Genomic DNA, 13,258 nt, shown 5'->3' with positions numbered 1-13,258 from the left:
GCCATTGAAACTCAGTGAAGAAAAAGCACTTGACCATAATTAGCAGGCTTTTATAACTCTCTCACTCCTCTCACCATTGCTTATAGTAAAATTACTATTACAGAGAAACTAACTTGTGATCAAGCCAGTTTTCAAAATCACTTTTGTTGTTGCTCAGCCATATGTTGAAGACGGTTAGACTGTAAGTGCTCCTTTCACTTGATAGCACCTCTGGCCTCTGTCCTTGCTAGAGCCTCCAAGGACCAGCCCTACCTAGAAAAGTCCCTTGGACCGTGGGGGGAGGACGGAGCTCCATCCCACTGCCCGACTGACTGAAAGGCACCCAGAGTGCCTTCTTTGTGCTACAGCATTAAAAGCCCTGACAAATTTTTTTCTTTGAATTTTGTGTAGATTCATTGTTTAATAGCTGTGAATTTGGGGAAACTTTACTTTTTTTTTTTTTTCTTTTTTGTACTTTTCTGAAGCTGGAAACGGGGAGGCAGTCAGACAGACTCCCACATGCGCCCGACCAGGATCCACCCGGCACGCCCACCAGGGGGCGATGCTCTGCCCATGGGGGGGGGTCACTCTGTCGCGACCAGAGCCACTCTAGCACCGGGGCAGAGGCCAAGAAGCCATCCCCAGCGCCCGGGCCATCTTTTGCTCCAGTGGAGCTTTGGCTGCGGGAGGGGAAGAGAGAGACAGAGGAAGTAGAGGGGGTGGGGTGGAGAAGCATATGGGTGCTTCTCCTATGTGCCCTGGCCGGGAATCGAACCCGGGACTCCTACACGCCAGGCCGACGCTCTACCACTGAGCCAACCAGCCAGGGCCTTGGGGGAACTTTAAAAGCCAGCAAGGCCATGCCTCTAACAGCATCTCCCCAAAATATCTAAGTCAGAGCCACAAACTGATGACCTGTTGGCCGTTATGACTTGCATGAATATTGCAAAGTATTCATGACCCATGAAACTGAGTTTGGGCTCTTGGCTCTTACAGTGTTTTAAAATGTGGATTGGATGCCAGGATTTAAAAATCAAGTAATTTCCCACCAAAATCCCTACTTCTAGCTTTTCTTGACAAAGTAGAAAATCTGACAATATTAAGCATTCTCCTTTTTGGGCCAGTACTCTGTGGGCACTTGGGAAGTGGCAGCTCCCCTGCAGGGCCATGCTGTCCAGTGCGCTGGCCTCGCCTGGCCACCTCACTCCCTCTTGACCTGCATGGCCCTGCAGGTATTAGAGTTTGCGGCCTCTCCCAGGGGCACAGTGAGAGACGGGGAACCCCCAAGGAGGGAGGGGGGTTAGATGGGGAGGGTGGGGCTCAGAGAGGAAGGAAGGAATCCAGGAAGCCTGGAAGTAGGCTTCCTTCCCTTCATAGAATTGCCTCCGTCAATTGAAAGACTCCCACAAGACTGAAGGGGGTCCCTGAGGTCACCGTTTACTCCCTGCTGGAGCCATTCTACAAACGCTTGTGCAGTGACAGTGGAAGGCAGAAAGCACTGGGGAAAATGAGGCTTTTTAGCTAGCTATCTGTGGATTCCAGTTTTTAATTCTCATCATTACCACATCCTTCCAAAGGTGAACACAAAGGCCTGGCGCCCACAAGGCACTCAGAAAATGCTGAATGAAGCACATAAGCCTCCAAAAATTTTTTGCAACAGGAGTCAGTTTTCATCCAAGTGACACTTCATTTTTCAGTTGGATTTAGAGAGAAGTCTTAGATATGAGCCCCAATCCTGTCTTCTCAGTATTGTGATCTAACCGTCTCTCTGCGTCCATTCCACCATCTGTATAATGGGGCGTGATGCTGGCCTGCCAAACAGAAAATTGTAGGGTGAGAAGGACCTGAAGCACCTGGTGTAAGTCCTGGCTCATAATAGGAGTAACGACAATAGTCTTAATGTAACAGAGCCAGGAACAAAGCAGGTGCTCCAGCCCGAGTGCTGTCATTGTCATTATTAGCTACTGCTGTTGCTTTTTTTTTTCTTTTTGTATTTTTCCAACTTTGCTCCATTGGAGCCTTGGCTGCGGGAGGGGAAGAGAGAGATAGAGAGGAAGTAGATAGGGAAGGGTGGGTGTTTCTCCTGTGTGCCATGACAGGGAATTGAACCCAGGACTTTCACAAGTCAGGTCCACCTCTGTGACTGCGCCAACTGGCCAGGGCTTGCCATTGCTTGCTTTTTATCTTGGCAACCTCTGACTGTGGGAACAGCATGTCAACATTACTCAAAAGTACCTATTTTAAGGTAGTGTATTCACTTTTCCATCCTGTTTTCTTTTCAGGCCATCAAGTGCTGTTTAGCAGATATTCCACAATCTGTCGGCATGTGGACGCCAGATGCTGTGCTTTGGTTAAGAGATTCTGTTTTGAACTGCTCGGACTGTAGCATTAAGGTTAGTTATCTTATTGGTCTGATACATTTAGAAAGGGAGCTGTCACCTGGAAGGGTTCACTTGGTTTTTGTGAAAGAATTTTATGTTACTGTGAACTGATGATTTCACATCTGACACATTTTTATAGTCAAGAGATTGGTTACGTATGTAGGGAGAAGATACTTCATGGCTTAAATTTTATTTAAGAATTTATTCTGTATCTCCAGTACTATTTTTACATCCTTTATAAAATTTTCCCATTATTATTAAGGTAGCAGACATCGTTCTCTGCTCCCAGTTTGTACTGGGATAAGGCATTAAGTCCCCAAGAGAGGGACCACCATATATCTCTTGATAAATGTTTTCACAAATCTTTTAAGTTCGCTATTTGTTTTTTCTAAAGTATAATAACTTATAAACAAATTATTTACACTGTTTTATTTTATTTCACTAGCTTTTTGTCCTTCACTTTGCATCTTCACATCAAGAAATTGCTCATATTTTTAAGAATAGAAATGTAAAATGACATTCTTCTGTTTTAACTGATGCATATACTCTTATCATTTTATATAAAAATTTAACGATGAAATGTCCTTGAGAAATACCTTCGTGAAGATACCTAAATTATTCTAGCCCACACCGATTTTCCTATCTTCACACTTTTTGGGTTTATAATGTACAGTTACACACTTAATCATGTACCATTTTATATTCTTTAATTGATGCATGATAATTACTATTGTATTCTTGGCTACTTTTTCAGCTCCTAAAACCAGGGCAGTGGGTATTCAATAAAACTATTTTTAATGGTTGATTTTTGAAATGGTACTTCTGTATTGTAAGTGTTAAAATGAATTAGCAGGTAGTACTTCATTAGCACTCCAAATGATGAATTTAAATAGAGTTATCTTGCTAGGAAAGACCTTTTTAAGTATTGTGGAAGGATCCCCTTGCAGGTGTCTCCCTGTCTTCATGCCTGTGTCTCTACCTTTTGTTTCTAGCCTAATGTGATTTTTTTAAAAAAATAGATGTGGCTAGAAGGATCTCATTTTTGTCATTTCTGAGCTAAACCAAAGGAGCTGGTGAGGTGACTTACAGTCCCCTAGCCTTTTGGGAACCACAGCAGTACAGTCCCAGTTATCGATGTATGATGATCTGACAAGAAGAAACAGCCAGGAAGCCAAGGGTCTCCTGGAAAAAATGTGCAGAACTGCAGTTTTGGCCTGGAGCTTTCTCCCTCTTTTACTTCCAAGCCCCCTCTTCTCTCCTATAGCTGGGGAAGGGGTGAGGAGTGAGGACAGATAGTAGGACAAATAAGGAAATCAGACCAGAGGTCCCAGAGGGTATGGTGAATGTCAGAGCCTCTCCTCCCTCCCAGTCTGAGGTACGCCAGCCTTAAGCACAGTGCTCAGAAGGCATTTTGCCATTGTTGTGATTGTTTGTCGTTGTTGAGGTTGGGTGCTAAGCACATGGGGACTTGTCCTACTGTTCTTTATTTTGAGTGTTTTAAAATATCATTAATAAAAAAATTTTGAATCATGATATATAGAATCACTTCCTTCCAGTGATCATGCCCTCTAGCAAGTTATAAGGTGTTCTCAGAGGTTTTAGAAGTTAGTAAATTTTTCGTTTCCATAAGCTGCTGGTTTCTGGCCTAGTTATGAGCTTATTCATTGCTACAGCCATGATAGATAATTCATCTGACCTTAACTAAAATGACTCTGAGCAAGTTGGGTTTTTTGGCTTTGTATTCTGCAAAATACTATTTTAATATTAAAGTTAATATTATAACCACCTCTCAGGATTCAGTGTAAACCTGAATGTCTTGAATTGGTTTTTCATGTTTCCCAAAGGTTACAAAAGTGGACGAAACACGAGGGATCGCATATGTTTACTTATTCACTCCTAAGAATTTCCCTGACCCTCACCGCAGTATCAACCGTCAGATCATGAATGCAGATTTGTGGAAGCATCAGAAGGATGTGTTTCTGAGCGCCATCCCCGGTGGTGCCAGCTCTCCCGGCAGCAAAGCCGGGAACACCCCTGGCGCGGGCAGCCCCGCAACGAACGTCAGAAAGAGCCTCCAGGACGTCAACAAGAAGTTCATGGGGGAGCGCAGCTGTTCTTTCCCCATGGAGGAACTGCCCCCTCTGCCTCCGCCTGTCCCCTTGTCAAGGCCAGGGGAGCACATGGATGTGTACGTGCCTGTGGCCTGTCACCCAGGCTACTTTGTCATCCAGCCGTGGCAAGAGATTCACAAGCTAGAAGTTCTGATGGAAGAGATGATCCTGTATTACAGTGTGTCTGAGGTGCGCCACGTCGCAGTGGAGAAAGACCAAGTGTACGCGGCCAAAGTGGAGAATAAGTAGGTCCTTGGACAAGGCGTTTTATTCTAGTCCTGAGAAAGATATAGAGAGTGATACCAGCAGTCCTTGAGCCCTGCAGGGGGACGTTGAATTGATGAATGGAAATTTTGAATGTGAAATTAGATTAATGAATTGTGCAGTTTTCTAATATTTAAAATGATGTCCTGTATCTAAAACTCTAGTGACCATATTCCTGTTAAAACCTAATCATATCTGAACTGAAGGTTTACATTTTTTTCTACTTTTCTGTTAGAAAAAAATTTTTTTCAGAAAATGTTTTTAATAACCTTTTAATTTTAAAAATGTTTATTGTAGAAAAACTTAAAAATACAAAAATATATACAAAATTAAAATCAGCCAATTAGACATTCTCTTTGTTCAACTACTTACATAAATCTAATTTTTCCTATACATATTACACAGTTGGATTATTGTTACGTATAATTTTGTACTTAACGATTTTACCTGACACAATCCTGTGAACAGTGTTTCATGTGATAAAATTGCTTTACAAACATTTTTAATGGCTGAATAATAGTCATCAAATTATAGGATTTTTTCTCCCAAATTTTTTACTATTATAAATAATGTTGAACATAAATCTTTGTTCACATATCTAATTATTTATGGGATAGGTTTGTAGAAGAGAGAATACTTGTTCGATTAAGGATTCTTCATATGTGTTGTCAGTTGCTTCCTAGAGCGTGTGCGCCACCTTTTGTAAGGTGCAGCGATGCATTGCGTTTCATTACTCTGGCCATTGGACAGTGAGAACCACAGTTCCTGACATTTGTTTAGCACTTTGGTCTCCTTTTTTTCTTTTCAAACTTGAATCCAGCTCCTCCTTTCCTGGAGCCCTTTCCTGAAGTACGGGCTAGTTCCAACCCAGTGAGGCCCAAGCCCTAAACTCTGCACACAGGCCCCAGGAGCCTTGGAAAATGGCACAACTGCCCCTTGTCCCATTCCCTTAGCCAGCTTTCTTATAGAAAATGACCAAACTTTTTTGATGATGCTGAAAACAAGGAATTGTATCTCCTTCTTGCCCCGAAACACATCAACACACACAAACACACATACATACACGCCCAACTCAATTTCAAAGGTCAAACTGATTTTTTTTTCTAAAAAATATTTTCATTCTTTCTTATGATAGGAAGTGTAGGAATTGATAAAGTTTTATTATTTTCATCGGAGAAAAATACCAATTTTTAAATCTTAAAAGTGAGAAATATAGTAGCTCTCATTCCAAAAAAGCATCCAACTTCTATGGTGCAAGCTTTTCATCTTCAAAATAGCATTTTCACTGTGTCAGGTTATTTATAACCATAAGCATAAATGGGTTGAATTCAGTACAGGAACATTATTGGTATAACTTTGCTTCAATCAGAATTCTTTGCAAGATAATTTAATTGCTGTTAAAATCAAACTAATGTTACCTGTTGTCTGAGGGGCAGATTAATGATACTCAGCTGGGGGTGGGGTGTTCTACATGGGGGCAAGTGTTGTGTGGAGGAGGAGCGCCCACAAGCTGGAGACCTATAGTCTAGGACTTCAGACTCTTCCCCACCCCATGTGGCCGGCAGATCTACCGCAGGGCCTTTGAGCTTTAACGGATTCATCTGTCCCCAGATAAGCAAGGGATGTTTTGTAGACAAGAACAGATTACCTGATATTTTTTTAAACTCTATGAACTGAATGCATGTAAAATGGTTAGAGTTTCTATCTTGCTTACAACCCAGAACTGTCTACTAAACCTTATTCCCCCCTATGGTTAGTTAAGACATAGTAGTGCTGGATACATTTTTTATCACAGTGGTTTCCAAATCTATATTGGCTAAGACTGGCCTGGAATACCTGTTGAAATAGAGATTTTCCTTCCTCACTCCAGACACCCTGCATCAAAATCTCTGGGGGTGGAACCCCAGGATCAGGTGATACACAAGCAGCCTTGTACTGAAATTGGAAACCAAGCCTGTATATTAAGCTGTTTTGAAAATTGAAAGCTGAGGAGAAATACAGGGTGCAACACTCAAGTTCACTGATGGCTCTCTGCCCACTGCTCTGTCCTTCTTATTGAGTGACTCAAAGCACAGACTGCCATCATTGCCCTGTACAATTTAAAGACATTGCTGCTGGTAGAAACCAAAGGTTTTCATCTCCTTTTACACTTAAATAAATTAGCGACATGCACCAAACTAGCATTTCCACATATGAAAATTTCTCTTGAATTTGGCCTGAAGTTCTTATCTTTATTTTAATACTAATTATACTGATAATGATGGCTACCATTTGCCAAGTGCCTAGTATGCCAAATAAATAAAGTGCTAGGCACTTTGTATATATTATTTCTGCAAGTGAATTAAAATTAAAATTAAATATTACCCATGAGATAACAAGACTCAGAGAATAAATGATGAGCCCAGGGTCACCTAACTGGACAATGGCCCAGCGCAGGTGGGACTCCGCCCAGGAGTTTGGCCCCCAAAGCTCTGATGTACTTACTTTGGTACCTTTTTGTGTCCCTGCTATCTCTGCAACTCATGGATTTTTCCCTGCTGTGCTTTTGCCTAATTTGAAGGTTTCTAGAGTTTCCCTCAGAAGCCCCCCATGACATACAGGGTTAGAGCTGGCCACTCTGTAGCTTCTTACTGCAGTTCACCTGAGAGCAGCCATGTAAGTGTCCTGTACCCATTCTCCACCAGGTGTGAGCTGGCTAGGGCATCAGTCCAGTGTGGCCAGCCCCAGCCCAGCAGAGTGTGGGACTGCTTTCCTGTTCCGCTGGGCTTGCTCCTAATCAACCTGTTTCAGAGGGTGTTCGGGTCTGCCCCCTGAGGCAGAGCCCAACCCACACCATTCAGAGGAGCAGAGAGCGCCTCCATAGACACTTCCTGTTAGACATCGTGAACAATCGTCCCTGCCTTAGTGTAATCATGTCATCAGGATGATAGGACCTTCAAATGGCCCTTCATTCCTGAGTTTGCAAGCCTAGGTTTTCCTCATTTTAACACTGTAGGCCCGATGTACATCTGTATATTGTGTGACTTTCTGGCACCTCAAACACTGGATCTTCCCCCATACTCCCCTACCTTTTCCAGGTTCTTGAAGTGGTAGGTTAGATTTTTTATTTTATTTTTTAATATCTTCCTTGGCATAATTAAAATTGTCAACTTTACATTACTTTTTGTAATCTCTTCCCAACCTCCCTTCCCAGTCTGACTTTCTCCTCCATTCCACCTCCCCCCCCCCCCCCCCATTCCACCTCCCAGCTGTCCTTTAGTGTTTGCTCCGCTCCAAACCACCAGGCCCTGTAGACTTCTGGGCTTTTTTCCCAGGTGTGTCTTTACCCTGGCCTGGTCCTGCTTGCCTCCCTCTGCCCATCTTCTTACACATGTACCTTGTCCCAAAGGTATGGCCATCCCTGTCCGCCCAACAGAATGAAGGGATCCACTAGCCTTGTCCTGACCATCCTCCATGGCATCTGTTTCTTTCGGCGTTGTGATGCTTGGTAGATTATGTCTCATTCTCCTTTAGCTCCATGAGGCCTGAGGAAAGTGGTGGAGGTGAGCCAGTTCCATCAAACGGGCCGGTAATGAAGCCGAGAGTAGTAACCTTCAGAAAAAGCAGCAGCAATCTCTTTAAAAACTTCTATGATAATATAGTTTTATATTTTGATAATGTCACTCATATTAATTTTTCTTTTTATCATAAAATGGTATCCTTAAGCAGATGTTGACTTTGTGTGTTTCTTCTTCCTTTTCAATCCTGTGCACATGTAGGTGGTACAGGGTGCTTTTAAAGGGAATCCTGACGAATGGATTGGTATCCGTGTATGAGCTGGACTATGGCAAGCATGAGTTGGTCAACATAAGAAAGGTGCAGCCCCTGGTGGACATGTTCCGAAAGCTGCCGTTCCAAGCAGTCACGGCTCAACTAGCAGGTGATTTCTGTGGAATTCGAACTCATTCCCCAACATAGTTTATATTGTCATTTTGTCCTGGGTACTTAGGGAGTACAGAATCATTGGCCCATTGAGGTAACTTTCACTTTTTTTTCTTTTTGCACGAACAACTTCCTGACCGTAATGGAGATAATTTTTAATGATCTTTCCCAGTCATGCCCTCCAGCTGCTATCTGTATCTGCTGTGTCTGTATCATGCCCTGTATCTGCTATTTCTGTTTCTCCACATTCCTTTCTCTCTGGTTTCATGTATGAGTTTATTTCTAAAGCTGTAATCTTAGCACAGGTACAATATTGCAATCTGCTTTTTACATTTAGCATTTTTTCCCTAATTTTGGGGTGGCTGTTTGGTGGTCTTGATAATGATTTATAATAGCTGCAAAATATTCTGTTTAATCATATTTCCCTATTGTTAAATGTTTAGGTTCTTGTCTATACTATTGTAGCATTAAGAAAAAAAACTGCTGCTATGTATACTAGCCAAAACAAACACACACAGAGACAACCTAAATAACCAATAGGAGAAGAACATCTCACAATTAAATATTTCATAATTTATTGCATAAATTATAATCTACATGATAGATGTTCACAATTATAAAACATTCCTGAGTCATAGACTATGACCATTGTCGTGGTCAACTGAGTTTCCAGTCTCATTGCAACTAACAGCACACAAGTGTCTGATTTCATATTCCCACCAGCCTATTAACTATCATTAAAATTTGAGGTACTAACTTAATAGATATACAGTGGTATTTACATGTAATATTGTGTTTGAGACTTCTGTCCTCTCTTTTGTAAGAGCGGTCCAAACCCTGGTGGCTTCTCTGCATGCACTGTACCCGTAGGGCGCTTGAGCACTCAGATGCAGCTCGCCTTGAGGCGTGTTGGCATTTGCAGAGGGTGTGGCAGCCGCAAGGGCAGGGGGCACAGACACTTGCAGTTGTCTGGGCTCTCTGTGTCCTTCTAGGCTGGCTGTGGGGAGCTGTGACCACATCATGCCACCTGAGTCCTCAGCCCTGCTCACTCCACACACTTAGTACATGGCAGAAGTGATTTGACCTCAGAAATGAAAGCGATTCTGTATGTGGGGTTTTCTTGTAATTATTACTGACCAGCTTTTATTGGCCAGGTATAGTCTGCCTTATTTTTGAAGTATTTGCCAGTTTCTTTGTGTCTCCTACTCAGATTCAGAGGAACTCCCGTGGTAGTTGGATATAAACCCAAAATGGCATTTTACCAATGGCATGGCTACCCCTGCTCAGCGTTGAACTCAAACCGCTAAATGGTTTTCAGATTTTATGGATAGGTTTTTCATCTTACTTCCTGATGTTCACATTTTGTTAACAATACATTTTGTGAAACATGATAATCAAACTGTCTGGAGAAGGATTCCCCAAAACACTGCTATCCCCACACCCGCGTCATGGCTGCCGTCTCTGGTACTCACTGTGGGCATGGGGCTCTACCAGCCGCTTCCTTTCATTAAAATCCCCCCACAGCAGAAGGTCAGGTCCTGTCAGGATGACTATTATACAGATCAGGAAACAGCAACTTAGAAACTATTCTAGGCTTCTCTTGTGGAAAATGCATAATAGTCGAAAAATTTAGCCCATTCACTATATAGATAGTAAATCTTTTAAATTACATATGAAAGTGGCCCTGGCCGGTTGGCTCAGTGGTAGAGTGTCAGCCTGGTGTGCGCGAATTCCAGGTTCGATTCCTGGCCAGGGCACACAGGAGAAGTGCCCATCTGCTTCTCCACCCCTTCCCCTCCCCTTCCTCTGTCTCTCTCTTCCCCTCCCTCAGCCAAGGCTCCATTGGAGCAAAGTTTGCCCGGGCGCTGAGGATGGCTCTGTGGCCTCTGCCTCAGGCGCTAGAATGGCTCTGATTGCGCAGAGCAACACCCCAGATGGGCAGAGCATCGCCCCCTAGTGGGCGTGCCGGGTGGATCCCGGTCGGGTGCATGCGGGAGTCTGTCTGACTGCCTCCCCTTTTCCAACTTCAGAAAAAATACAAAAAAATAAAATAAAAATAGTTAAATTACATATGAAACTCTTGGACCTTTATCACTAGGGGACATAATTTATAGTTTACTATAAATATAGTTTACTATATTCCCAGTACACTGCTCAGAAAAATTAGGGGATCAGGGAACAAGCCGATAACTCCAGTAGTTTTAGCCTTTTGTATAGTACATTTTCACCAATGAAATAAAGGTTGGTTTTGCATCTTTTTTTAATCACTTCATATTCATTTTGAAATATCCCCTAATTTTTGTGAGCAGTATATATGTGAGCTTAATTTGTTAGCTTAACAGTATTTCTTGAAAAATACATATTGTCTCAATTTTGTTTTCAAACCTGATTTAGAATTCTCTAACTTGAGCTCTCAACTTTAAAAAGTCATGGGGAGTTAGAAAAACCTGGGACTTAAAACTCATTAGGCCCAACCAGTTTATTTCAGAAGGAGACCGAGGCCTGGGAAATGCACTGAATTGCTCCAGATCGGACCACTTGATAGAGGAGGAGCCAGAAACAGTAACTGAGTCTCCAGATTTCAGTCCAGTGCTTTTCCCATGATGTCGTAGATAATAATTTTGAAAAATCAGTATCTTAATTTTTTTTACTATATCTGGTTCATCAAGGGGGGGAATCTATAAATAAGAGAAATGTCGTCAATATCACTGATGTTTTATTCCCCCTATTTATCTCCATTATCTGTTTAAGTTTTCATATACTGTGTGTAGAGGAATGGGCAGTAGTGACTGTACCTTCATTTATAACACAGCATTAAATCCCAAAACTGTCTGTAGGTAAAAGCTTACAGAAGTAACCCTGTTTAGGATAGAAAAACTATATGCTGGACTGTTTCAAGATTGTTCAGAAACTGTTTTTTCAGTCAGGCAAGTCTAACCTGGCATGTTTAAGCTACTTGGGAATTGACTAAATATATTTCCATTTTAACGGATCAAAGAAAGGCTCATCTGCCCCTCACTGCTCTGCTCTCTCCTAGGAGTGAAGTGCAGCCAGTGGTCTGAGGAGGCTTCGATGGTGTTTCGAAATCATGTGGAGAAGAAAGCTCTGGTGGCGCTGGTGCAGACAGTCACAGAAAGTGCTCACCCTTGGGACCAGAAAGTAGTGGTCTACTTAGTGGACACGTCGCTGCCAGACACAGACATCTGGATTCATGATTTCATGTCAGAATATCTGGTAGAGCTTTCAAAAGTTAATTAATCACTGCCTCTGAGACCTTGACAACTAATTCAGATTTTCTAGCAATAACAAAATGTAGTAGTAGACTTAAAAAATCTTCTCTCTGCTACATGGCTCTGACTGCTGTGAGGATTGAAAAGAGTATGTTATGTTCGATGGGAAATATTTAAGTTGTGTTTAACAGTTGACTTTTCAAAGAAAATTGTACTTAAATTATTACTGTATTAGAATAAAAATGTTTATCAATATAAAAACTGACTACCTCATAATTTCTAGGCTTTATGATCTTCAGATGAAGATTTTCCCTTTCTATTCATGTTGCCTTCCTTGCGGCGCTGGGTTCTCCTCCTGTTAGACTGGGAATCTCATTACTTTACCCTGATGTGTAGTGCTGTGTCCCCAAGTCACCACACTGTGTGGACTGTCCTGAGACTTTAGCACATCGGCATTGCCTGTGGCACTGCGGGAGGAACAGCCAGGCAAACCAACACGTCTCTCCCCCCAATCTTGCATGGCTTCTCATTGCCCAGGGAATCCATATGAAGACCCAGGCCTTCTACAATCTCGCTACCCAGCCTCATTGTCCACCATTCCCTGTCCTAGTCACACTAGACCTTTATCTGGTCCCTGAACCCTGTGCATGTTCATCAGGATTCCTGGTATTCTCAAGCAAGCCTTGCTTCCCCCCTCCCAAACTATAGTGATATACTGGTAAATGTTTGACAACTGGTTCTAGTGGGCATGTGTGGGGGGAGTGAGCCTTGATTTGTAGAGTCTGATGATTCCCATGTAGTAAATACTCCCTGCACTGTTCAGTTCCAGCTAACAGTGTGACATCACTGAATGTGGAGTCGGGAGGAGATGCGCCCAAGTGGCATTTGCAAAGCCTGCCAGTGGACTGCAGCACACCACTGCCTGAATCCTTCCCAGCAGACAGAATGAGACCTTGCATGTATCAGGCACATATAATGGTATGTGCTTGATAACAAATGGGCGGAATAGGTCAATGGGGAGAGATTAGAGGCCTTTGCAGTGGCCTAAGGTGGGGAGGGGAGGCCCTGAACTAAGAGTGGAGCAATGAGACTAAAGAAAAAATACTAAAGGCTTTTTGAAGTTTTTGGTTAGAATTATTAGAAATGACATCTTGGATATAGAAGATAAGGAAAAGGAGGTGTCAAAGAGTGATGCCAGGTCTTAAGGCCTGTGTGGCTAAGATGATGACCCTCACTTTGGGAAGCTTAAAATTTTGATTTTGAACATAATGTGTTTAAGCTGATAGACCTCTGTGTGAGGATATGCATGAACTATTGGTAGTGTGGAGTGGATTTCAGGGAGAAGACCAGGCTGAAGAGAAAACACTTGAAA

At 42.5% G+C, this 13,258-nt stretch overlaps 1 protein-coding gene across 1 annotated transcript in view; it reads left to right on the top strand.

The window, feature by feature from the left end:
* Nucleotides 1–12,133, top strand: part of TDRD7 (tudor domain containing 7) — an 81,345-nt gene extending 69,212 nt beyond the window's left edge. Inside the window, exons 14-17 of the mRNA XM_066256695.1 lie at nucleotides 2,262–2,372; nucleotides 4,205–4,716; nucleotides 8,494–8,654; nucleotides 11,694–12,133. Of these exons, the coding sequence (XP_066112792.1) occupies nucleotides 2,262–2,372; nucleotides 4,205–4,716; nucleotides 8,494–8,654; nucleotides 11,694–11,914 (1,005 nt within the window). The 3' untranslated portion in view covers nucleotides 11,915–12,133. The remainder of the gene's footprint in view (nucleotides 1–2,261; nucleotides 2,373–4,204; nucleotides 4,717–8,493; nucleotides 8,655–11,693) is intronic.
* Nucleotides 12,134–13,258: the final 1,125 nt, after the last annotated feature.

This window comes from Saccopteryx bilineata, chromosome 2, assembly GCF_036850765.1.
Source record: "Saccopteryx bilineata isolate mSacBil1 chromosome 2, mSacBil1_pri_phased_curated, whole genome shotgun sequence".
NCBI lineage: Eukaryota > Metazoa > Chordata > Mammalia > Chiroptera > Emballonuridae > Saccopteryx > Saccopteryx bilineata.
This window is presented reverse-complemented; position numbering and strand designations above follow the sequence as displayed.